The sequence below is a fragment of the Polypterus senegalus genome, chromosome 12, assembly GCF_016835505.1.
Source record: "Polypterus senegalus isolate Bchr_013 chromosome 12, ASM1683550v1, whole genome shotgun sequence".
Lineage (NCBI taxonomy): Eukaryota > Metazoa > Chordata > Cladistia > Polypteriformes > Polypteridae > Polypterus > Polypterus senegalus.
The window spans coordinates 155,606,929-155,632,659 of record NC_053165.1 but is presented as its reverse complement, the minus strand read 5'-3'; the positions used below and the strand labels follow the sequence as shown (position 1 = coordinate 155,632,659).

The window sequence follows — 25,731 nt, the reverse complement described above, 5'->3', positions numbered from 1 at the left end:
CAAGTGCAGACATGACAGTCAACTGTTTTATACTCTAGTTTGAAAAAAAGAAAAGAAAGAAAGAATGTGCTAGTCAAACTTTAAAAATACTACAATTAAGAGCAAGAAAAAGGGACAACTTCAAATTATCTGGACTTCACACAAAAAAAGCCTCTCCACTTTAAATAAAAAAATTCTTTCTACCAGTCTTGAAGTGTTGGTCTTGTGATTCAGATGCATTTGTAACAATTTTTTTTATCTTCTTAACAGATGCTACAAAGAAATTTGAAATTGTGTGGTTGTGTGGAGTAGCTATGCTAATCCACCCACCCAACCGCCCATTCTCAACCAATCTCCCCTCCACAAAAAAGACCATGGAGGTAAATCATGCTAATGGATAAGGTGGAAGCCAGGTGGGCTTTACCTCCTTCTTTTCTCCCTCGACCTCGTCCTCTGGGTGTAGGTGGGACCACCAAAATTTCAGTCTCATCCTCAGGCATTTCTGAGATCTTTTGGAGAAACATCTTCTCAAGGGTTTCTGCCATTAAGACTATGTCATCTCCTTGCTGTTTTGAAATAAAGGAACAAGAGACATCCTTAATCCAGACTTCCAGAAGTGATCTAGGTTCATTAATCTCTCAATTTTAGAATTTTCCAGTTTCTAACAAAACCTACAAAAATACACATGTAAAGGTATCAAAAAGTATAATGTGACCATTAAAAGGGTAAAAGACCTATATTTCAGAAAAAACAAATCTTTAACAATGAAATAGAAGTTTCAATCATTTGGTCAAAGGAAACTAAATTTTATTGTTCATTGGGACATAGTAATTCTGCCATGAACACAATGTTTTGTTACCACATCATGGCACACAACAACAAAATCAATTTGGACACCTAAGGCAATGTAATATATGTATTTAGGTAATGTCTTATTACTGGAATATACTTAAAAAACATACAAAAACACAAAAAAATACCTTGTTGTAAATATAACAGTTAGTAAACATTGTGTTGAAATCTTGGATACATTCTTGTGCATTCCAGTAGTAGCTATTTTCTAGTCGCTTCTTGATTGTTCCCATGTCCATTGGACACTTAATTATCTTGTAATAGTCCTAAAAAGGATATCAAAGTAAAGAAAAAAAAAACACATTGGTCTTTGAAGGAGGAAGGGGAATTAAAATTGTGTCTAAAACCCACTCAATTTTCCAAGCCTGCTTAATTTAGTTCATAGTACCATTGATATTGCACCAGTGCATTGCAGAACACATACACACATCCACACATGCCCAGTTCAATGTACAGTCACCCATTTACCAATTTTGCATTTCTATGGGATATGAAAAAAGCCGGTATACCTAGAGAAAAACCTCATAGAGACCATGAATTCTCTAACCACATACTGCCAGGGCCATGATTCATACTCTTTTACCACTGAACTAATGTACTAGAAAATACAGGACATATTTCAGAGTTTAAAGCATATCCACCACAGAAATTAATAATTTAATTAATTAGCATATTTACATGTGCCTTGGTAACATTTACAGAAACCCATTTTCTAAAATGCCACAAAAATTAATATCTCGGAATACCCAGGTTATTAGTCTCTGAGAAACCTCGTTAAAAAGATAGATTTCTCTATGAGTAACCTGATTATTTGGTCATGTAAACCCTTAACCAGGTTACAGTTAAGGATTTTATACTCTGTGCATGTCCACTGCACTGTAATAGTCATTTCACTAACACTTCCAGTAGCCACATGTTGAAGCACCCACAAGATAAATTTCCTTGAGATAAATGTTTAAGCAACTGCATTATTCCTTCGCGTTTTAAAAAAATTCTGCCTTAGTATTTTAGACATCACTATGTCATAACTATATATGTTGTTTATGTTGATTAGCTGTACACAAGTGTTAAGCTTAGCAGGACAATCTTGAGAGCAGTGTTGGGGGGCAACCCACGTTAAAATTAACATGCAGAGTCTGATTATTTTTTAAACAAGCAACCTAATACAATACTTGTTTTAACTGAATTATTATTATCCCAGCAGTACAGGGTGTAAAGCAAAATGCACATGTACCGGTGGGCCACTCCATTGCACAGCTCAATTGCAAAGCCAAGCAAAAAAGAGTGTATTGCATGCAATCTAGTAACAAAAACATACTAATAAAATAGCTGGATTTAAACTAAACTGACATTTGCTATAGACATGTTGAAGCAGTGTGTTTAGGTCATGGAGTGTTTTATCAGTGGCTCAGGTTCTAAAAGGGTATCAATGTTATTTATTCCAGAGAACATCAAGGACTAAACATATTTATAAAACACAAGAAAATGACCGGTTTCATGCTTGTCTTGGATTCACACTGGCCAATGATGACGTTTATTTTTTGAGCTGTTTAATGATGAAGAGTTATTACAAAGGAGAAGTCCAGAAGCATTCTTTCGCATTTAAACACACATTAAGAAACCAGACTTCAACTTAACCAATTTACTCACCTTATCCAGGTTTTGTGTATGCATACAAACACACTCAATGGGATTATTCTATCAGTAATCACTGGATCTTTGAATACTGAAACCCATTCACCTAAATTTTATAACTTCAAATGACATCACCTTGGAGTTTACCAAATAACTGACCGCTTTTGACAACTGCAAATTTTAACTGTTTTCAAAAGGTGTTACATATAAACAAGGTTTTACTGTTTGTTTTCCTTCCATCCATCCATTATCGATGCCGCTATATCCTAACACAGAGTCACAGGGGTCTGCCGAAGCCAATCCCAGTCAACACACGGCGCAAGGCAGAAACAAATCCTGGGCAGCGTGCCAGCCCACTGCTGGGCGCACACACACACACACGGGACAATTTAGGATCGCCAATGCACCTAACCTGCATGTATTTGGACTGTGGGAGGAAACCGGAGTACCCGGAGGAAACCCAAGCAGACACGTGGAGAACATGCAAACTCCACGCAGGGAGGACCCAGGAAACGAACCCAGGTCTCCTTACTGTGAGGCAGCAGCACTACCACTGCGTCACTTTGCCGCCCTACTGTTTGTTTTTGCAATATGAAACGTTTCAAGGCAGAAAAAGAGGTTTATTTTATGTTACCTGAAATATTATGTTCATCTTGCAAAGTAAGTTCTCTAGGAGTGCTTGAAGCATGGCAATGATGTGGTCAAAAAAATGCCAGAGCTTGACATCCAAGAAATTGCTACCCCAACACTGGTTAGGAACAAGTAGCCAGAATTACAAACAAAGAAAATCATGCATCACTAGCTGAATCCTCTTAAGTCAAACAAGATTTATATCTTAAAGCTTATTAATAGTAAGAATTAAAAAAGCAGAAAAGGGATGTGTGCACATGTGTATTTAAGTTTTGTCACAAAAGAAAACAACTGTAATTTCCACAAGGTTTAGTACGTTTTAAGGCTTTAGTGTCATTTTTGTTCTTGTATTTCATAAACTGTCATCGTAAACCACTGGATGAGATGTACTTTCTTTTTACATGTATACATTTTTAACTTGAAAGTTTCTAGGGTAAATGAATGGATGCAACAATTACAGAAACTTCAAGACACTTCAAAATTACCAATCTTATCCTTTAAAATTTCTAATATTTAAACATACTTCTTTACAGCACCAGCTTTAAGAGCAGTACAACACTGAAACAAAGATTTACTGTGATTAAACTAAGATGAGTAAATGGGTATTTTCTAAAAGCAATGACTCATTCACAAGATTAGAGTCTTGGTGGTCAGCTACAATTTCTCTAAATTAATTATTTAGATTTTAAACTTGTGGCTCTATTTGATGGTTCTGTTTTGATCTCCATCAATAAATTTATTATATTCAACTAATTTACAGTATTTTCTTCTGAGCTGTAACTTTTTTCCTATCAAACCTACATGATTCAGCTCTAGCTCAATGGAAGGCACTTTTCATTGGCAAAGTCAGATTTAACTTTCGCACAATTCTAGGCTATTTTTTCCTCCAAGGTCAAAATTCATCATAAAAACTGCATTTTTTTTTTTTTAACTACTTTTAGTTACTAAAAAAAAAATAAATCAATAGCTTATAGTAACATATGTAAAGGCACTAAATGTATGTTAAAAAAAAAAAAAAAGACAAACTTGTTTTAAAATATGAGCCATTAAAATCCCATGCACCAGCACCCTATAATAAAAAAGAAGCATCAGCACTGCCAACTTGTTTTCAATCTGCTTTGGTGGAAAAGCACAATAGGATTCCAGCATGTTAGTAAAAACACAATCCTATCCCTCACCCCTGTCTCTCAATTCTTCCTACAGATGTGTCCTGTACCCTAAAAAAAAAAGTGCTTACCCTGGGCTCCACAACGGCCTACTTCTAATTTCTCATAGCTGTCCATGCAGCAGCAACACGCCAGCTAGGCACCACAAACGAGATGCAAGCAACACTGTCACAAGCACTTCATGCTTTGAAGTCTCACCAGTAAACAAGTAAAAAATATTAACAATGAAGTAGTAAGGCATAGTGCAAGCATGTGTGCCTTGTAAAGATTTAGGTCCCTTTTCATTGCTGCTTTTATGGCTTGCTGTTCTGACAAGTAGTAGTAGCAGCAAAAGAACAGCCAAGGAGGATGTGAAGCTCATCAGAAATAGTAAAGGAGAATTAAAAGATACAGACAATGAAATAGTGGATGCTCTAAACTTGCATATGGATAACCTCCCCTAGGTAAACGGGACTACTAAGTAGGTACTGAAGGATTTGGAAATTGCAGAGGGAGAAGTACTACTCAGATTAAATAGGCTGAAATTAAACAAATCACCAGGACCAGATATTTACCCTCAAGTTCTTAAGGAGGCTAGCGAGTACATAAATAAACCCTTGACGTATACTTTTAGGAAGTCACTGCGCACTGGGGAGATTCCAAAGGACTGGAAAATGGCAAATATTGCCTTGTTATATAAAAAGGGTGACCAGGTAGATTCAAACAACTATAGGCCAGTAAACTTAACATGCATCACAGGAAATTAACAGAAGGAATTAAGGGTAAGATTGAGCAGCACATGGTAAGTACAGGAGTTTTTCTGAACAGTTAGCATGGGTTCAGAAAAGGAAGGTCATATTTTACTAACTTGCTGGAATCCTATGAGGAAGCAACAAAAGGATTTAATCAACGTGGAGGATATATTATTTATCTTGACTTTCTGAAAGCATCTGATAAGGTGTCACATTAGAAGTTGTGCATCAAACTAAAAAACTTTCGAGTTCAGGGTGATGTTTTCAGATGTTTGCAGAATTGGCTCAGAAACAGGAAGCAGAGGGTGATGGTGCGAGGGAACCATATCAGAATTGGCTGATGTTAAGAGTGGCATTCTACAGGGGTTAGTGCTGGGCCACTGTTATCTTTAATATGCAAAAATGATTTAGATAGGAATAGAAGTAACAAGCTGGATAAGTTTGCAGATGATACCAAGATAGGTAGACTGGCAGATATTTGGGAATCTGTTAAATCATTACAGAAGGATTTAGACAGCATACAGGATTGGGCAGATTTGTGGCAGTGAAATATGTCAGTAAATGTAAAGTATTACACATAGGAAATAGAAATGCTAGGTTCGAATACACAATGGGACGTCTGAAAACACAGAGTACACTTTATGAGAAGTATTTAGGAGTCGTACGCTCTATGCTATCAAGTTCCCGACAATGTTCAGAATCCATTAAGAAGGAAAACAGAATGTTAGATTGTATAGCACAACGTGTGGAGTAGAAGTCCAAGAAGGTCATGCTCAAGCTTTGTAATGCACTGGTGAGGCCTCATCTGGAGTACTGTGTGCAGTGTTTGTCTCCAGGCTACTACAAAAAAAGCATAGCAGCGCAAGAAAAGGTGCAGAGAACAGAGACTAGGTTGATTCCAGGGCTAAAGGGGATGAATTATGAAGAAAGATTAAAAAAGCTGAATCTTTTCAGTTTAAGCAAAAGATGATTAAGAGGTGACATGGTTAAAGTGATTAAAATTATGAACCGAATTAGTACAGTGGATCGAGACTTATTTTAAAATGAGTTTATAAAGAACATGGGGACACAGTTGGAAACTAAGGGTAAATTTAGCTCAAACTCAAAATTTTTCTTTACACAGAGAACCATGGACCCTTGGAAGAAGCTACCAAGTAGCATGGCATACAGTAAAACTTTAGCGTCTTTCAAAACTAGACCACTTTTTTTTTTTTTTTTAGAAGAAGAATTAAGTGGATAGGACTAGTGAGCTTTGTTGGGGCGAGTGGCCTGTTCTCATCTTGATTGTCTTAATATTCTAAAGACGAGTATGGGCTAGTCATTTAGCAAGACCACGACAGTGTGAGAATAATGAATGAATTAAAACAGCACACAGATCGAAAGTGGACTTGTTTAATTATTTTGGAGGCGCCCACTGCACTGCAGCTGTTTTAATTTTAAATAAAGTGAATCCTATTGCATTTTTTCAATAAAGCACTGACTTCAAAATAAATGAACAGCAGAAATGCTGACACATGAATCAAACACTAGTTTAAAGAGATAATTTATAACGAGTGGTGGGTGCCACTTTGAGCAGCAGATGAGCTCATATCAACAGAGCAGACCTCTCGCTCAGACACCACATAACAGAGTTAACAGAACAGCAGCATTAAGCCAAGTTTTCCAAAATAATAATAATAAAACCAGCCAATAGACAAACACATTGCAGGCTTTAGAATATTAAGTGAGACTCTATTAATAAAACATTGGACATCAGAACAGTGTATCACCAAGCCAGACAGCATGTATATATAACACAAAAGAGACATTGAGGTGGCTGCACAACACATGCCCATATACAGCTAAGCACAGAAAAGAGATCAAAGTAAAACTTGTTCCGTATGGAACTCCCTTTCCACGAGTTGGTCAGGATTGTCTATGCCCAGGTTGACTACAGTGATCAAACTTGGCATTCGTTATTTTGTCCAACCCTGTTTCAGTGCCTTCACTTATAACATTTGATAGCTGAATTCTGTTGCCAATATAATGATCTTCCAGTAAAATATCGGGTAGATAATCATGCAATTAAGGAATGGATGCAATGTCAAGCATTTTGTAATATCTATAATTTTTTTTTTTTTGTTTTAATTGATGTGCTGCGCTTTGTAACTAAATGGTCCACATTGGTGACTTTGGACACACACACAACCTCCAACTGAAGGTAATGTTGAGTTACTATACTCGCTGATTAACTAGTTTGGGTGAAGTAGCTGATCATACTTGTTAGAAGGCACCTACCAATCAAAAATCATCTATTTGGTTCTTTGTGAATCTACAAGTATGTACCATATGTGTATTTTATACGAAGGGAGTATTTTTTTCCTTATTTAAAAAAAAATAAAGATGGCTATAGCATTCTGTTTGACAGTCATGATCCCCTGAAGCTTGCTCATAGCTACAGGTCTCACTTGTGTATCAAAGAGCACAGCAATGGGTCCGAAAAGGAAAAAAAAAAAACACATTTTGAAGGAGTCTAGATGAAAGATTTACTAAAGGAAAAAACACTAACCAGCCAAAATTATGAAAAGGCAAATCGGTGAAGTGCAAAAATATCTGCAGAAATGTGCATAGTGTGTTTGTAGTAATACAATGCCTACTGGTCAGACAAGCTGCATAACATACTGTATATCTATACTAATAAAAGGCAAAGCCCTGACTGACTCACTCACTCACTCATCACTAATTCTCCAACTTCCCGTGTAGGTAGAAGGCTGAAATTTGGCAGGCTCATTCCTTACAGCTTCCTTACAAAAGTTGGACAGGTTTCATTTCGAAATTCTACGCGTAATGGTTATAACTGGAAGCTATTTTTCTCCATTTACCGTAATGGAGTTGAGCTCGAAAGCCGCGGGGGCGGAGTTTCGTGTGACAGATCACGCCTCCCACATAATCACATGAACTGACTGTCAACGCAGTATGTAGAAAACTAGGAAGAGCTCCAAAAGGCGCTGAAGAAAACGTATTATATAATTGAGAAGGCAGCGAAACAATAAGAAGCGAGTAAATGACATATAATATCATATTCATGAGTGCTGCTACTTCGGAAACAAAGCACGGTGTAAACCTTAAGTTTAAATTAAGTTCATTGACAGGCTGCCGCTGGCGTTTGTCATGCCCACGGGTAATGCGGGATACAAGTTTAATGAGAGGACGCAGGATATAAACAAGAGTTTTGATCACTTTGTAACTATTAAGTTAAAATTGCAGGTGAGGGGCTGTGCTTATGCAAATTCCGAGAGACTGTGTTTGTGGGGGATTGACAGTTAATGCGGGTGGGGGAGTCACGTCATCATCTCCCCTCCCATTCACCTCATTTCGCTCCGAGGTGAGCTCCGCAGCTAACGCAGTGTTACGGAAGCGAGTTTGTGACGCTGCCACTAAATACTCACAGAAAATTCCACAAGTTAATACACACGCTGTCTCTACAGTTTCTCCACACTGAATCCTCCAGGCACTACTTACAAAAGGTTACATTGACAATTGTGTTACATTATTTTTAAAATGTTTCCTTTTCTTAGCACAAGTACAGCTGAGAAGCTTCGATGCATGTGGTCCCATAATGTGTTAAAAAAAATCACGCATTTACTGTAAATCACACTTTGCATTACAAACAAAGGGGAACTTCTGTCAATGCATGATTTCCAGGTACACCGATTACATTGATCAACCCTTCCCGATTCATTTTACCCTCGCACCCCCTTGGTTTGAGAAGAAGTATGAAAAAATGAGTTTAACACAGAAAAACAGATCACCAATTGAAGCTTTATGAATAATCGATTCGCCATCAATAATTGTTTTGGTAAAGCCATATTCAGCGTAATCCTCCTTCCATTTTATAATTTTTCCGCCACTAGCCATGATTAAATAAACGGTAAAAAAGTAAGAGAGAAGCGAGGGTGACTTATTCAGGCAGGCAGGCGACAGCTCAATAGCTCGAATTTGGATATAAGTGGGTTCTATTTAGTCGCCAGAAATATCTTTGTTAGGAATTAAAGTTGAATTTAGTCTTTAAATTTCTATGGTAAAGAAAAAGTTATGCAATGATAAATAAATTTAACTATATAAAGTCAAAACTGTTATATATAAAGTCATTCCCGAATAAATAAAGTCAAAACTTGAATATATAAAGTTATTCCCAAATATATAAAGTCAAAACCTGAGTATATAAAGACGGCGTTGGAATATTTCTGAATATATAAAGTCAGCACTGGAATGTACAAAGTAAGCGCTGGAATATCCATCCATTTGCCAACCCGTTGAATCCGACCACAGGGTCATGGGTATCTGCTGGAGCCAATCCCAGCCAACACTGGGCGCACGGCAGGAACCAATCCTGGACAGGGCACATGCATCATTTTCAAAACATTAACCGAACAGTGTTTTTTTAATTTATTTTTCTGAATACGTTTTTGTTAACTTCAGAGTTCAGAGTCGTTTCAATCAATAGATTTTGACTTTCACTTTATATATTCAGGAGTTAGTTTATATAATCCGATGTTGACTTTATATAATCAGGAATGACTTTATAAATTGACGCTGACTTTATATATTCAAGTTTTGACTTTATATATTCCAGTGCTGACTTTATATATTCTGACGCTGACTTTATATATTCAAGTTTTCACTTTATATATTCCAGCGATGACTTTATATATTCAGAAAAAAGTTTTGATTTATGTATACCGAAGCTGACTTTATATATTCAAGTTTTGACTTTATATATTCCGACAGTGACTTTATATATTCAAGTTTTGACTTTATATATTCATAAAATCAATGTATTTGCCTGTTTGGCACCCCATAGTATATGTGTGTGTGTGTGTATATATATATATATACACACACACACACACACATACAGTGGTGTGAAAAACTATTTGCCCCCTTCCTGATTTCTTATTCTTTTGCATGTTTGTCGCACAAAATGTTTCTGATCATCAAACACATTTAACCATTAGTCAAATATAACACAAGAAAATACAAAATGCAGTTTTTAAATGATGGTTTTTATTATTTAGGGAGAAAAAAAATCCAAACCTACGTGGCCCTGTGTGAAAAAGTAATTGCCCCCTGAACCTAATAACTGGTTGGGCCACCCTTAGCAGCAATAACTGCAATCAAGCGTTTGCGATAACTTGCAATGAGTCTTTACAGCTCTGGAGGAATTTTGGCCCACTCATCTTTGCAGAATTGTTGTAATTCAGCTTTATTTGAGGGTTTTCTAGCATGAACCGCCTTCTTAAGGTCATGCCATAGCATCTCAGTTGGATTCAGGTCAGGACTTTGACTAGGCCACTCCAAAGTCTTCATTTTGTTTTTCTTCAGCCATTCAGAGGTGGATTTGCTGGTGTGTTTTGGGTCATTGTCCTGTTGCAGCACCCAAGATCGCTTCAGCTTGAGTTGACGAACAGATGGCCAGACATTCTCCTTCAGGATTTTTGGTAGACAGTAGAATTCATGGTTCCATCTATCACAGCAAGCCTTCCAGGTCCTGAAGCAGCAAAACAACCAAAGACCATCACACTACCACCACCATATTTTACTGTTGGTATGATGTTCTTTTTCTGAAATGCTGTGTTCCTTTTACGCCAGATGTAACGGGACATTTGCCTTCCAAAAAGTTCAACTTTTGTCTCATCAGTCCACAAGGTATTTTCCCAAAAGTCTTGGCAATCATTGAGATGTTTCTTAGCAAAATTGAGACGAGCCCTAATGTTCTTTTTGCTTAACAGTGGTTTGCATTTTGGAAATCTGCCATGCAGGCCGTTTTTGCCCAGTCTCTTTCTTATGGTGGAGTCGTGAACACTGACCTTAATTGAGGCAAGTGAGGCCTGCAGTTCTTTAGACGTTGTCCTGGGGTCTTTGTGACCTCTCGAATGAGTCGTCTCTGCGCTCTTGGGGTAATTTTGGTCGGCCGGCCACACCTGGGAAGTTTCACCACTGTTCCATGTTTTTGCCATTTGTGGATAATGGCTCTCACTGTGGTTCGCTGGAGTCCCAAAGCTTTAGAATTGGCTTTATAACCTTTACCAGACTGATAGATCTCAATTACTTCTGTTCTCATTTGTTCCTGAATTTCTTTGGATCTTGGCATGATGTTTAGCTTTTGGTCTACTTCTCTGTATCAGGCAGCTCCTATTTAAGTGATTTCTTGATTGAAACAGGTGTGGCAGTAATCAGTCCTGGGGGTGGCTACTGAAATTGAACTTAGGTGTGATACACCACAGTTAGGTTAGTTTTTAACAAGGGGGCAATTACTTTTTCACACAGGGCCATGTAGGTTTGGATTTTTTTTCTCCCTAAATAATAAAACCATCATTTAAAAACTGCATTTTGTGTTTACTTGTGTTATATTTGACTAATGGTTAAATGTGTTTGATGATCAGAAACATTTTGTGTGACAAACATGCAAAAGAATAAGAAATCAGGAAGGGGGCAAATAGTTTTTCACACCACTGTGTGTGTGTGTATGTGTATATATATATATATATGCCAGCAAAACTCATGACAATGACAAAACAATTACATTGTCAATCATGTTACGTTATTATTAAAATGTTTCCTTTTCTTTTTACTTCTCGCTGCAAGCGGGTATTTTGCTATATATATATATATATATATATATATATATATATATATATATATATATATATATATATATATATATATATATATATATATATAGGTCCTTCTCAAAAATTAGCATATCATGAAAAGGTTCTCTAAACGAGCTATTAACCTAATCATCTGAATCAACTAATTAACTCTAAACACCTGCAAAAGATTCCTGAGGCTTTTAAAAACTCCCAGCCTGGTTCATTACTCAAAACCGCAATCATGGGTAAGACTGCCGACCTGACTGCTGTCCAGAAGGCCATCATTGACACCCTCAAGCAAGAGGGTAAGACACAGAAAGAAATTTCTGAACGAATAGGCTGTTCCCAGAGTGTTGTATCAAGGCACCTCAGTGGGAAGTCTGTGGGAAGGAAAAAGTGTAGCAGAAAACGCTGCACAACGAGAAGAGGTGACCGGACCCTGAGGAAGATTGTGGAGAAGGACCAATTCCAGACCTTGGGGGACCTGCGGAAGCAGTGGACTGAGTCTGGAGTAGAAACATCCAGAGCCACCGTGTACAGGCGTGTGCAGGAAATGGGCTACAGGTGCCGCATTCCCCAGGTCAAGCCACTTTTGAACCAGAAACAGCGGCAGAAGCGCCTGACCTGGGCTACAGAGAAGCAGCACTGGACTGTTGCTCAGTGGTCCAAAGTACTTTTTTCAGATGAAAGCACATTTTGCATGTCATTCGGAAATCAAGGTGCCAGTCTGGAGGAAGACTGGGGAGAGAGAAATGCCAAAATGCCTGAAGTCCAGTGTCAAGTACCCACAGTCAGTTATGGTCTGGGGTGCCATGTCAGCTGCTGGTGTTGGTCCACTGTGTTTTAGCTAGCTGCATTGACCCTGCCCTTGATATCAGGAGATTTTGGAGCACTTCATGCTTCCATCTGCTGAAAAGCTTTATGGAGATGAAGATTTCATTTTTCAGCACGACCTGGCACCTGCTCACAGTGCCAAAACCACTGGTAAATGGTTTACTGACCATGGTATTACTGTGCTCAATTGGCCTGCCAACTCTCCTGACCTGAACCCCATAGAGAATCTGTGGGATATTGTGAAGAGAAAGTTGAGAGACACAAGACCCAACACTCTGGATGAGCTTAAGGCCACTATCGAAGCCTCCTGGGCCTCCATAACACCTCAGCACTACCACAGGCTGATTGCCTCCATGCCACGCCGCATTGAAGCAGTCATTTCTGCAAAAGGATTCCCGACCAAGTATTGAGTGTGTAACTGAACATAATTATTTGAAGGTTGACTTTTTTTGTATTAAAAACACTTTTCTTTTATTGGTCGGATGAAATATGCTAATTTTTTGGAATAGGAATTTTGGGTTTTCATGAGCTGTATGCCAAAATCATCAATATTAAAACAATAAAAGGCTTGAACTACTTCAGTTGTGTGTAATGAATCTAAAATATATGAAAGTCTAATGTTTATCAGTACATTACAGAAAATAATGAACTTTATCACAATATGCTAATTTTTTGAGTATATATATATACATATATATATATATATATATATATATATATATAGAGAGAGAGAGAGAGAGATATGAGAACACTCATATCAATAACAAAACAATTACATTAATAATCATGTTACGTTATTTTTAAAATTTTTCCTTTTCTTTTTCATAACTTCTTTAACACACTACTTCGCTGCGAAGCACGGGTATTCTGCTAGTCCATACTAATAAAAGGCAAAGCCCTCACTGACTGACTGACTACTAATTCTCCAACTTCCTGTGTAGGTAGAAAGCTGAAATTTGGCAAGCTCATTCCTTACAGCTTACTTACAAAAGTTAGGCAGCTTTCATTTCGAAATTCTATGCGTAACAGCCATGATTGGAACCTACTTAGGTACAAATATATGGCCATAGCCTGTAGCTCAGTCGCCGTGTGAGGTGGAGTTGCGTCCCTCATCATCACACCTCCCACGTAATTGAGTGCCTGCCCATAGAAGGCCGTCCGTCAGGAGCTATCCAATAGACATGCAGCCACTAAATATTCGAGGGTAAAGGACTTTGCTTATGCAAACCAGGACTGGGAAAGGTAAACCCGTGCATGCAGTGTGTGATGTCTCAGATAAAGAGGAAGACGAGCTGCTTATTGATGCAGTAGGAAACGAACAACCCTCTGATGCTGAACAAGCCTTTGTACACCTATCAATAGGAAAGCAAGGTGTAAAGCTTAAGTTTAAATTATGTTCATAGACACGCTGCCACTAAATATTTGCTGGCAAATCCACAACTTAATATCAGGAATGCCTGTTAAACATTTTAGATTCACGAGTACCGATTTGGGTAGTGATCACTTCAATGAATGAAACCTGTTCAAAAAACGCATTACACAATTGAGAAGGCAGCAAAAGAATATGAAGCGAGTGATGCATACAAGCATATTCATAAGTACAGCTACTGCGGAAACAGAGCACGGAGTAAACCTTAAGTTTAAATTAAGTTCATAGGCTGCTGCTGCCGTTTGTCATGCCTACGACGAATACAATATTCGTGAGATACAAGTTTAATGAGAAGACGCAGGGTATAAACAAGACTTTGGACCACTTTGTAACGGAGTTAAAATTGCTGGTGAAGAACTGTGCTTATGAAAACGAATAGGAAAGCAAGGTGTAAAGCTTAACTTTAAATTAGGTTCATAGACACGCTGCCGCTGGCGTTTGTCATGCCTAAGACGAATACAATATTCGCGAGATACAAGTTTAATGAGAAGACACAGGTTATAAACGAGACTTTTCATCACTTTGTAACGGAGTTAAAATTGCTGGTGAAGGACTGTGCTTATGCAAATGAAGATGAGATGGTCAGGTATAGAATAGTGTTTTGCACAAACTCAGCATAAGTGTGAGAGAAACTTTTAAGTGCCGGGTGTGAGCTAACATTAAATAAAGCCGTGGACATCACAAGATCGCACGAGATAGCACAAGCACAGCTGAGAAGCTTTGATGCATGTACTCCGAGCGGCTCACGTGAACTGACTTTGCAGGACTGGGAAAGGTAAACCCGTGCATGCAGTGTGTGAAGTCTCAGATAAAGAGAAAGACGACTGGTTTATTGATGCAGTAAGAAAGGAACAACCCTCTGAATCTGAACAAGCCTTTGTAGACATATCAATAGGAAAGCAAGGTGTAAAGCTTAAGTTTAAATTAAGTTCATAGACATGCTGCCGTTAAATATTCGCAGGCAAATCCACAACTTAATACCGGGAATGCCTGTTAAACATCTTAGATTCACGAGTACCGATTTGTGTAGTGAACACTTCGATGAATGAAACGGTTGACAAACACGGAATATAACTTGAACACAACACATCCTCCAAATACGAACCTGATTGAAATAATAATAATCAAATCCTTGATGACAGCAACACTCATAACAGTGACAAAACAATTACATTGACAATCATGTTACATTATTTTTAAAATGTTTTCTTTTCTTTTTCATAACTTCTTTAACACACTACTTCTCCGCTGCGAAGCACGGGTATTTTGCTAGTCCTAAATAAGAGCCTTTGCAATTTACTAATTGAATTGTTTCAAATCACGATTTCTATTGGAAATCGATTAATCGTTCAGCCCTATTAATTAGCTTACGACCTTCAACACAGGGATGCGCAAAAATCTGCGGAACAACATTAAAACTAGACAGAGGAGAAAAGCAGTAAGAAAAGTAAGAAAATTTAACAAAAAATTTATAGTACTTCTTGGATTTATTGAGGATGAGGGATTCTACCAACTTATAAAAGACATAGAAGTAATTTCCAATTACTGAAATTAAACAAATTAAATATAAGCACATTTTTGTAGATAATGACAGTGGCAGTTTTTAATTTTGTTAGACTGTAAATGTTTTTGCTTTAGTCATCACTATTAGGCATTTTCATTCAAATACTTCCTACCAGATGTAAAATCACTTAAGCCTGTTAATTCCTTCATATAAAGTCTATCTTTTACTCACAGGAAGGTTGAGCTTGACGGCATCAACAGGTTGCTGGAAAGGCCATGCAAACTGGTGCTTCCATAGTGCCTTGAGAACAACCTTTAGTAGATACTGCAACTGATTAGTCTGCCGCTTGGGCCGGCCTGGGTTAGAAATCTCTGGTGGTGACGGGTTATTAAAGGTGGGCACTGGCTGGGAGGCCAGGCCCTGGCCTTGTCCTGTGGACATCTGTGTGGCTTCCAATCCATCCCCCATGGCTGGCAAGTTTCTCAGTCTCGTCCCAGGGCCAGTCTCCGTAGACATACCACTGATCCCATCGCACACCTCACCAGGCTCTCTATACATTAGAAAAAGAAAAAAATTTAAATGTTAAATAATTTCAGTGTTTGCAATATCTTATTAAAAATCATCTGATATCTTTGTTTTTCTAAGCTTAAAACAGCCTAAGACCAAAAAATATGGTTTTCTTCTGGAAGTATTTAACAATATTTCATTTTTGGGTGGACTGTTACTTTAAGTAATGCAAATAAAATTTCTAAAAAGTATTCATCTCATGGGGGACCCAATGTACACCAGGGAAATTTAGAGATGCATAAATCAGAAAATTTATACTTGAAACAAAAAATGTTAATTACTGGTTGAGCGAACAGTTTTAGATCACATCTCCTCTTAAATCAGTTTATCAGATTCTAGTTTTTACAACCTACAAACCAGTAATTCTTGTTTAAAATGTCATCTTCACTAATCTGAACTCTAACGCTATTGCAGTAGTGAAAGTCAAAACAAACCCCAACACACAAATATGTAATTTAATCCTTAGATAATACTGAATTCTGTATAAGAGAATACACAAAATAACCAATTGAAAACAACCTCTGAATGTCTGTAATAGATGTGTTTGGAGGTTTCAATCCAGTGGCATTTTTCTTTTCAAAGCCGTATCATATTGTGAATTTCTGATTACCTTTAATTTACTGTTATTTTATAGATATTACCACAAGCAGATTAGAAAATTTGCTTGTAGTTTCCTAACATTTCTTTATTACCTAAAAATATAATTTCCATGTAATGACATTGGTAATAACTACATGGTAAGCAACTGCTATCACAAAGAGTGCACCTTTAAATGGTTTGAGGCTATATTGGGAACCCAATCTTTCAATCAGATTTTCAGATATTGAATTGAATTCAACCCTTGATAAATGCATTCAAGCTGTGCAAAACACGGTGTAACGTATTGCAAGACTATACATCACAAAAATCTATCCCAAATACGATTTAGAGCATAAGCAAGTCACAACCAAACATGACAGCGATGTTAGACAGCCGCCATAATTTGTCACATTCTGGAAAGGTCCCATGTGCATGTTCCTAATTTATCAAACAGTTCTGGAGTAACAAAATTCCAACATACTCTAAATGAATAGTTTTGTAATGACCTAAGATTATTACCCAAACAATCTAGAACAGAAATTTAACTGCAAGACTCTTTGAGATTACTATATGAGTAAAAGTCCAAAAGTTCTTTATAATCTGGCACGTCTATGACACTCGAGGTTGACAGTTCTAACAAAGCCTCAACAATAACAAAAAGAAACCTGTGACTTTTTCTCCTTCAACAATTGCTAATTTGACCGTTTGATTTAATCTAACCTCCTCAATGGATTTGATTCACAAGAGCTCTAGCTTTGAGCTTCAGCATGTGGAGGAGCTATACACACACACACACACAATAGAATCAGATTTGGCTGTGAAAGGTACTTTTACGTACAACTCACTGAACTTTTTCCTCTCTGGGACTAAGCCTATAATATTGACCCAAAGAAGCATAGCCTGGATTCACCACTTAACACAACAATTCAAGCCAACTCATCTGCTTTACACACATTTCCATTCATAGTAAGGAACATCAATACCATAAGCAGAGGGAAAAACTCAACCTTTGACCAGTAGCTGGTTTGGTTCTCACCTTGCAAGCTGACTGTCGAGTTTTGATCACCATTGGAGACTCCATTGTTCAGAACCTGAACTTGATACTTTTAAATCACAAGACTTTTGTACTGCTTTGCTGTGAAAGTCTCTCAAAAAGCATTAGAACATTGAGGATATAGTGCTGGTCACTGTTGTTAATGACATTTGTTCACATCAGTCTGAGATAAGGCTGTGAGAAACTGAACAACCATCTCAAAAACCATTTCTGGACATCTACTGAGGGCAAGAATACTGGAGGAAGCTTTTACTACACTTTCGCCACTGAAAACCTTGCTGAAATCCAAATGTGAGAAGTGTTGAGAATTCTGTCTTCTAGAAACCACCATGATTCTTTATACAGAATGGTTTTCACTCTAGTGAGCAAGGTTCTGGGATCGTCTCGGATAAACATTAGCAAGGTAATATGTTCATGACTATTTAACTGCATTTAAAATTGTAGTTGTTCCCCCGCTGCCACCACCACCACATATTAAAATATGGTGAATATACAATAGGTTCAAGTAAAGAAGTGTGTTACAGTAGAACCTTGGGTCACGACCGTAATTCGTTCCAAAACTCTGGTTGCAACCCGATTTGGTCGTGACCCAAACTAATTTCCCCAATAGGGGAATACAATTAATCTGTTCCAGACCATACAAACTGTATGTAAATACATTTTCTTTAAAGATTTTTAAGCACAAAAATAATTTTACTATAGAATGCACAGTGTAATAGTAAACTAAACATAAAAACATTGAATAACATTGAGAAAACCTTGAACAACAGAGAAAACTAACATTGCAATTAAGCACAGGGAAAAAAATGAAAATTAGAAAAATGGTTAATTTATACAAAAACTAACCATAAACAACCAAGAAAACTAACCTTTCATGCACGCACATCTGACCGAGAACAATGTACAGGGAGAGACTGAACACGTGCGAAAATCATTGGCGCGTACAAACCGGAAGGGAAACTGGCTTGTTCGTCACCCGAGTGTGTCGTCGTGAACAGATGCAAAAGTTTGGCGATCCTTTGGTCGTAACCCAATTTGTACGTGTTCCGAGACGTTTGTGACCCAAGGTTTCACTGTATACTTTAATAACCACTGATGCACTAAAAAGAACAAACAGTTTGGTATGTGTGTAAATAATTTAACTGAAATCACCAGCTCTTTTAAACATTCAGAGCAGCCATGTTACTTTAAAGTATTAAAGTGGCATTACTTAATATGTGAGCTTTAAATGGAAAGATTTTTTTTATATTAATAATGTTACCATAAATAGAAAAACACATTTTTCAAATTTCATGTGAAACATGGCTGAGCAGTGATGGATCTGCCATGCCAATTGAAACAGTTCCTCTGAATTTTAATTCTGTACAGCAAGAAAAGAAATGCAATTTCTTTGAAAAACATACTTGGTCATTTGAACTATAAACAGATCATGTTTGTCAGTTTAGCTTAATTTTAAATATCTTGTCATCAATATGATTAGTGGGCTTATTAAGAAATACAATTACAATAGCCGTTTATCTGCCAAAATATAATGCCTCATTTATACACTTTTTATTAGATTATCTACCATAACAGCTAGATATATTAAGTATCTAACAGAAGGCGATTTCGGTTTTCATACAGATAATGTGTGTGATCCCAATGCAAAACTGTTTACGGATCTGTGCATTCCTTTGATCTCATTCAGCATGTTACCCAGACAACAGACAAGGATGGTAACACATTATATTTACTCCTCCTATCAAAAGAACAGTGATCCTGGATGTCAGCATTTCAGATAATTACTATCTAATATTTCATATAAAATATCTAAATACCTACAGAGAAATCAATAAAAAGATGCTATTTTGATGCAGTGGTTGCCTCCACATTTTTAAGACAGGTGTCGCCTGCATTAAAATACTAATCCATTCCTGAAAACCTCTTCATAAGGTGATTTTCCAGAAACCAAAACTATGGTTACCATTTTAAACAGCAACACATATTTTAAGTCTTCTCTGACTAAAAAAAGGGAATGCAATTTTTGCTGAAATAACAGCAAAGTAAGGAAAATTCACAGATTCCATGCAATGTATTATCAAAGTATCGTTTACTGAACAGTATCTAATAATATAGTTTACTTGTGCTTTATTACTTCAAACATACAGCCATGCCCCATTCTGAATGCTGAAAAGGATGTACTTGGATTGATTGTAAAGATAATTGGGTGTTCACATATCCACTAGTAGCATATCCACTGAAGTACAACATAAATCCATTAGTGCAGTTTGAACCCCAACTGACAAGCAACTAATGTGATTTGTTGTCATATGTTAATTCCACCTACTTCTTCATGCTGTACAGCTATTATAACAAATAAGAATCCTCAGTTAAGAAATGATGATTTAGTCTAAATCTATTTCATTTCGAACACCAGTCATTAGTTCAGATCCCAAACTATCCACTGTCTACATGAAGTAAGCAATGTAAGTGTTCACACGAATTTTCTATTGCATCTTAAAGACACACACATTAGGACTGACTGGTGATGCTAAACTTTCCTTTATGTGTACCCTATAAAATAGCATTCAATCTAGAGTTGCTTCTTATGTAGTGCCTATTACTATAATGGTAATAATGGCTCTTGCCTTCTGCATACTTGTACTAGAAGAAATGGATTGATGTGAAGTAAAGACAGCAAATAATAAAACGATAGGGGAAACATCTTAATTTTCAAGGAAGGCCTTAATATAACTTTTTAGCAATATACAGTGAATCCGGAAAGTTTTCCGGAGGTTTTTGCAAATGTATTAAAAATAAAAAAAAATGAGAAATCACATGTACATAAGTATTCACAGCCTTTGCTCAATACTTTGTCGATGCACCTTTGGCAGCAATTCCAGCCTCAAGTCTTTTTGAATATGATGCCACAAGCTTGGCACACCTATCCTTGGCTAGTTTCGCCCATTCCTCTTTGCAGCACCTCTCAAGCTCCATCAGGTTTGATGGGTAGCTTCGGTGCACAGCCATTTTAAGATCTCTCCAGAGATGTTCAATCGGATTCAAGTCTGGGCTCTGGCTGGGCCACTCAAGGACATTCACAGAGTTGTCCTGAAGCCACTCCTTTGATATCTATCTTGGCTGTGTGCTTAGGGTCGTTGTCCTGCTGAAAGATGAACCATCGTCTCAGTCTGAGGTCAAGAGCGCTCTGGAGCAGGTTTTCATCCAGGATGTCTCTGTACATTGCTGTAGTCATCTTTCCCTTTATTCTGACTAGTCTCTCAGTTCCTGCCGCTGAAAAACAGCCCCAAAGCATGATGCTACCACCACCATGCTTCACTGTAGGGATGGTATTGGCCTGGTGATGAGTGGTGCCTGGTTTCCACCAAATGTGACGCCTGACATTCACACCAAAGAGTTCAATCTTTGTCTCATCAGACCAGAGAATTTCGTTTCTCATGGTCTGAGAGTTCTTCAGGTGCCTTTTGGCAAACTCCAGGTGGGCTGCCATGTGCCTTTTACTAAGGAGTGGCTTCCGTCTGGCCACTCTACCATACGGGCCTGATTGGTGGATTGCTACAGAGATGGTTGTCCTTCTGGAAGGTTCTCCTCTCTCCACAGAGGACCTCTGGAGCTCTGACAGAGTGACCATCGGGTTCTTGGTCACCTCCCTGACTAAGGCCCTTCTCCCCCGATCGCTCAGTTTAGATGGCCGGCCAGCTCTAGGAAGAGTCCTGGAGGTTTCAAACTTCTTCCACTTACAGATGATAGAGGCCACTGTGCTCACTGGGACCTTCAAAGCAGCAGAAATTTTTCTGTACCCTTCCCCAGATTTGTGCCTCGAGACAATCCTGTCTCAGAGGTCTACAGACAATTCCTTTGACTTCATGCTTGGTTTGTGCTCTGACATGAACTGTCAAACGTGGGACCTTATATAAACAGGTGTGTGCCTTTCCAAAACATGTCCAATCAACTGAATTTACCACAGGTGGACTCCGATTAAGCTGCAGAAACATCTCAAGGATGATCAGGGGAAACAGGATGCACCTCAGCTCAATTTTGAGCTTAATGACAAATGCTGTGAATAGTTATGTACATGTGCTTTCTCAATTTTTTTTATTTTTAATAAATTTGCAAAAATCTTAAGTAAACTTTTTTCATGTTGTCATTATGGGGTGTTGTGTGTAGAATTCTGAGGAAAAAAATGAATTTAATCCATTCTGGAATACCATAGATCCCGGAATATAGGCCGACCCGGTATATTAGCCGAACCCCTTCTCTACCTACTAAATTACATGTATTTGCCGATGACCGGTATTTAAGCTGACCCCCTTCTCCAAGCAAAATTTTCAAAATTTCCTTAAAAGTGTCTCTTCGGGTATATTTATAATGTTTATCGGCGAGAATTTTGAGACTGGCGGCATTTTTGATATATAATATAATGTGCATAATTTACCAAAACACCAATAATTTTTCTAATGTACTAACCAAAAAGTTATAAAAAGTGCCTAGCCTACTTCGATTAAGTTAGGAACATGGCGGCACGCATGGTCGCAGCGGCTCAGGGCTCTCCTTTTCAGTGCACTTTTTTGTTGTTTTTGTACTTTTTTATTTGTCCTTGTTTGTGCACGATCGGTTCGGCGAAAATCCGCTACACAATTCAGAACCTTATAGACATCGATGTCCAGAACCAGACATCTGTTTCGAGTGTTTTTCATCACACCCACAACATCCCAGACAACATAGCGAGACCAGCGGGCTCTCCGTGGATTGTTGTCGGGTCTAGGAGACGACACAGACGGAGGAGGGAAAGAAAGCAGAAGCGGGACAGCAGATCCGGCGTTATGCTAAAGCTAAAAAACAACCATACAAGCCCTATACAGAACTTTTTTCTGCACTGAGGGAGCTGCTTTTAATCTCATTGTAGATGCGTATAGTGACAATAATAGGCATTCTATTCTAGAAACAATTTCATACTGTACTCATTTAATTTGACATCTTTGGGCTGCAGGAAGGGAGGAGATATTTCCACACAATGTCCATCTTCATTTCGATTGCGATCGCTTTCTTTTACCTTTTCTTTCTTCCTTAGCAATTATGTGTCTTGCTTGCATGGTCTTAATGAATTATATATAGGTAAATCACTGCAATGACGGAAATTATATCCACAAACACATGTATCTGGGCTCCGACTGACATTACTAACGCTCTCGGTTGTTTGTTTACAATCGCGCAAGCGGATACACGTGACCGCATCTGTTTTGTAACGCAAGATGTGGTTGTAAGTCAAAACAAAAAAATGTATAATAAATTATCAGGAAGTTTAAAATGAATTTTATTAATAAAATCAACAACTAAAACACTTTTTTGAATAAATTCTTTATTTAATTTAAAGTGCCGGCATGCAAAGTTACTTCTTCATCTGAAAGATGGCTCTGTGGTTTCGTCATTATTTACTTCCGTATTCATCGGCAAAACCGGCATTGCGTGGGAAATCTTGAATCTGAAACAATACTCGTTGTATAAACTGACCCCCAAACTCCAAGACAAAAATCTAGGACGAAATTCTCGGCTTATATCTATGGTAAGGCTGTAACATAACAAAACATAGAAAAAGTGATGCGCTGTAAATACTTTCCGGATGCACTATATAGTTTATATAAAAATTACTGTGATCACTTAGTACACCTGTGCAGCTACTATTACTAAAGAAAGAAAAAAAAAATAAATGCACCCCAAAAAAATAGTACCATATATACTCTTGTTTAAGTTCTCCTGTGGATACGTCGGGGCTTGATTTTACTGTATAATTTCCAGTATTTTATAATGTCTGTTGTATAAGTCGAATGCGGAAAACTCACACTATTGGTCCAAGAAATTATGATATGCCAACACCCATCTGAGAGTAACCACGGAGCACACTGCCTTTTTTTTTTCTATGTGTCGTGCCTACGTGACCAAAGGGCAATACCCGAACTATTCTGAAGCGACATTTGCACTGTTTTGTGTGTTTTGTTTCTCACACCCTCATATACCTTCATCGTAAGAGCATCCCTTGTCTAAGATGGAACATTCGATCAGAAGAAAATATGAAGTTGGTTTTAAATTAAAAGTCATTAAAGTGACAAAAGAAATTGGTTACTGTGCTGCTGCAACAAAATTCGGTGTGTCTGAGAAACTGGTGCAAGATAGGAGCAAGCAAGAAGATGTAAAAAAAAAAAATTTTAAAATGTGTTATTTTTGAACGGGCATATAAGTCGGGGTCTGATTTTATGATCGATTTTTTGGGGTTCAAGACCCAACTTATATGCAGTGTATATGCAGTCCTAAGAATCAATAAAATTAACAATTTCATTTTTAGTTTTGTTGTCATAGGCTGGCCTCAGAATACAGTTTCATTTTTTCCAGCAACTAACAGTAGTCTCTACCTCTCACTTAGAAAAGGCACTGACTAGTTGCATATTAAAACATACAAGATATGCCACTGTACATGATGAAAAATAGAGATTTCCATGCCATGATACAGACATGCAAGAGGAACCAATTTTATATTATGTACATTTCATAAAATCAGTGCAAAGATAGAAGAAATGCTGTGAAAGAGTCAAGCAAAGGATAAATTGACTAAATAATGCTGACACCGGTACTAGCATTGCAAAGAGACACAGCAAAGTGTGACATGACACTGACTCTTGCACGACTAAGAGATGTTTACTTTGAATTGAGCCTTTATAGCCTCTACAATTAATATCAAGTTTGGCATTTTTAAAAGCAAAGTTATTTATTCACAATCATGGTATATATGTATTTACTATAAGAAACTGTTCTAAAGTGAATCAGTCTGCAAATAAATAAAACCTGCTGTTGCATTTTAAAATGGAAGAGAATGGTATGTGGGTCCAAACACAAAACCAAAAGCCTTAATACACTGACTGCTGGACCATTTATTACCAAGACACCACAGTAAAGGTTCATACATATGACAAATGATGAACTCTTACCAAAACTTTTGTTAAAAAAAAAAACAAAAAACAAATTTACTTTGACCAGCAATATGACAACGTCTCCATTTAAATGACTCGTTCGTGTTCAAAGTGTTAAAACTTATCAAGATGCCCATTTTGAAGCAGCAAAAGTTTCAATTTAAGAAAACATGCCTTTTATATTTCCAAGGCATGTTTGTGACAACTATAGTAAACTGTAAATAATATAGTTGTGGTACTATTCAAATGAGGTAAAGAACGTTTCCTGTTTACTCATTCGCTCACAGTGGCTGTAATGGTTTTGACATTACCCACGGTCACACCTCTAACACTGTTACAATAATTTAATCATGCAGAGGCTTATTCTAGCCATTCAAAAATGTGATTATTTTGCAAGAATTATTCCATTACCTCACATTACATCATTACTTTGCAAAGATATTGCCTGCTGACAACCAGGGTCATCCTGCACTAATGCAAAATGTACCAATGCATTTCTGGCAGAGAATATGCTGGGTTCACCAAAATTTTCCATGAAATTTATCATGCAGCCAAGCCTAGGCCTACTTTTTCCCTGTGCCCCATGATGTTTTCCAAGGCCAGCATTATATTACAGAACTGTAGCAGGCAATGTTGGATGAGGATGAAAGTATCCAATCTGTGCTTCTTTCCCAATTTGCATCGCACTGTCATGGAACTTTAAAGACTAAGTGATCATGTGAAATTTTTTCAGAAATTAATATCTAGTTGTCTACAGAACTGAGATGGCAATTAATATCGGGGTATCAGCATTTGCCTTTTTTTCCCCCTTCCTAAAACAGCGCCAATGTGCTATTTTGGAATATGTGTGCAATGTCAAGACACTCGGTAACACTCTTGGTTTTAAAAATGTACATACTGTAAGTTTAAGGTTTTCATTTTCATGCTGTACTTTAGAGTAATACTGGGGTCCAAGAGCAGATTAGGTATTTATTTAAACTTATAAAAGAAGCTTCAAGTTAAAACACAGTTTTGTGTGACAATTAATATATACCATGATTGTGAAGAAGTAACCTTGACTTGAAAAATACCAAACTTATTCTTAAACATGACAGGCAAAAACAGTGCTGAAAAGATCAAGGTATTTGTGGAAATATTTTGTATACCTCCAAGTAAGGTATCTTCATATTGTCCG

The 25,731-nt window shown here is 37.5% G+C and overlaps 1 protein-coding gene across 3 annotated transcripts in view; it reads right to left on the bottom strand.

The window, feature by feature from the left end:
- Positions 1 to 25,731, bottom strand: part of brd4 (bromodomain containing 4) — a 130,798-nt gene that overhangs the window by 29,399 nt on the left and 75,668 nt on the right. For all 3 annotated transcript variants that reach the window (XM_039770390.1, XM_039770389.1, XM_039770392.1), the window contains exons 4-6: positions 15,627 to 15,945; positions 960 to 1,097; positions 404 to 545 (exon numbers count right to left, since the gene is read on the bottom strand). In XM_039770390.1, the coding sequence (XP_039626324.1) occupies positions 404 to 545; positions 960 to 1,097; positions 15,627 to 15,911 (565 nt within the window). In that variant the 5' untranslated portion in view covers positions 15,912 to 15,945. The remainder of the gene's footprint in view (positions 1 to 403; positions 546 to 959; positions 1,098 to 15,626; positions 15,946 to 25,731) is intronic.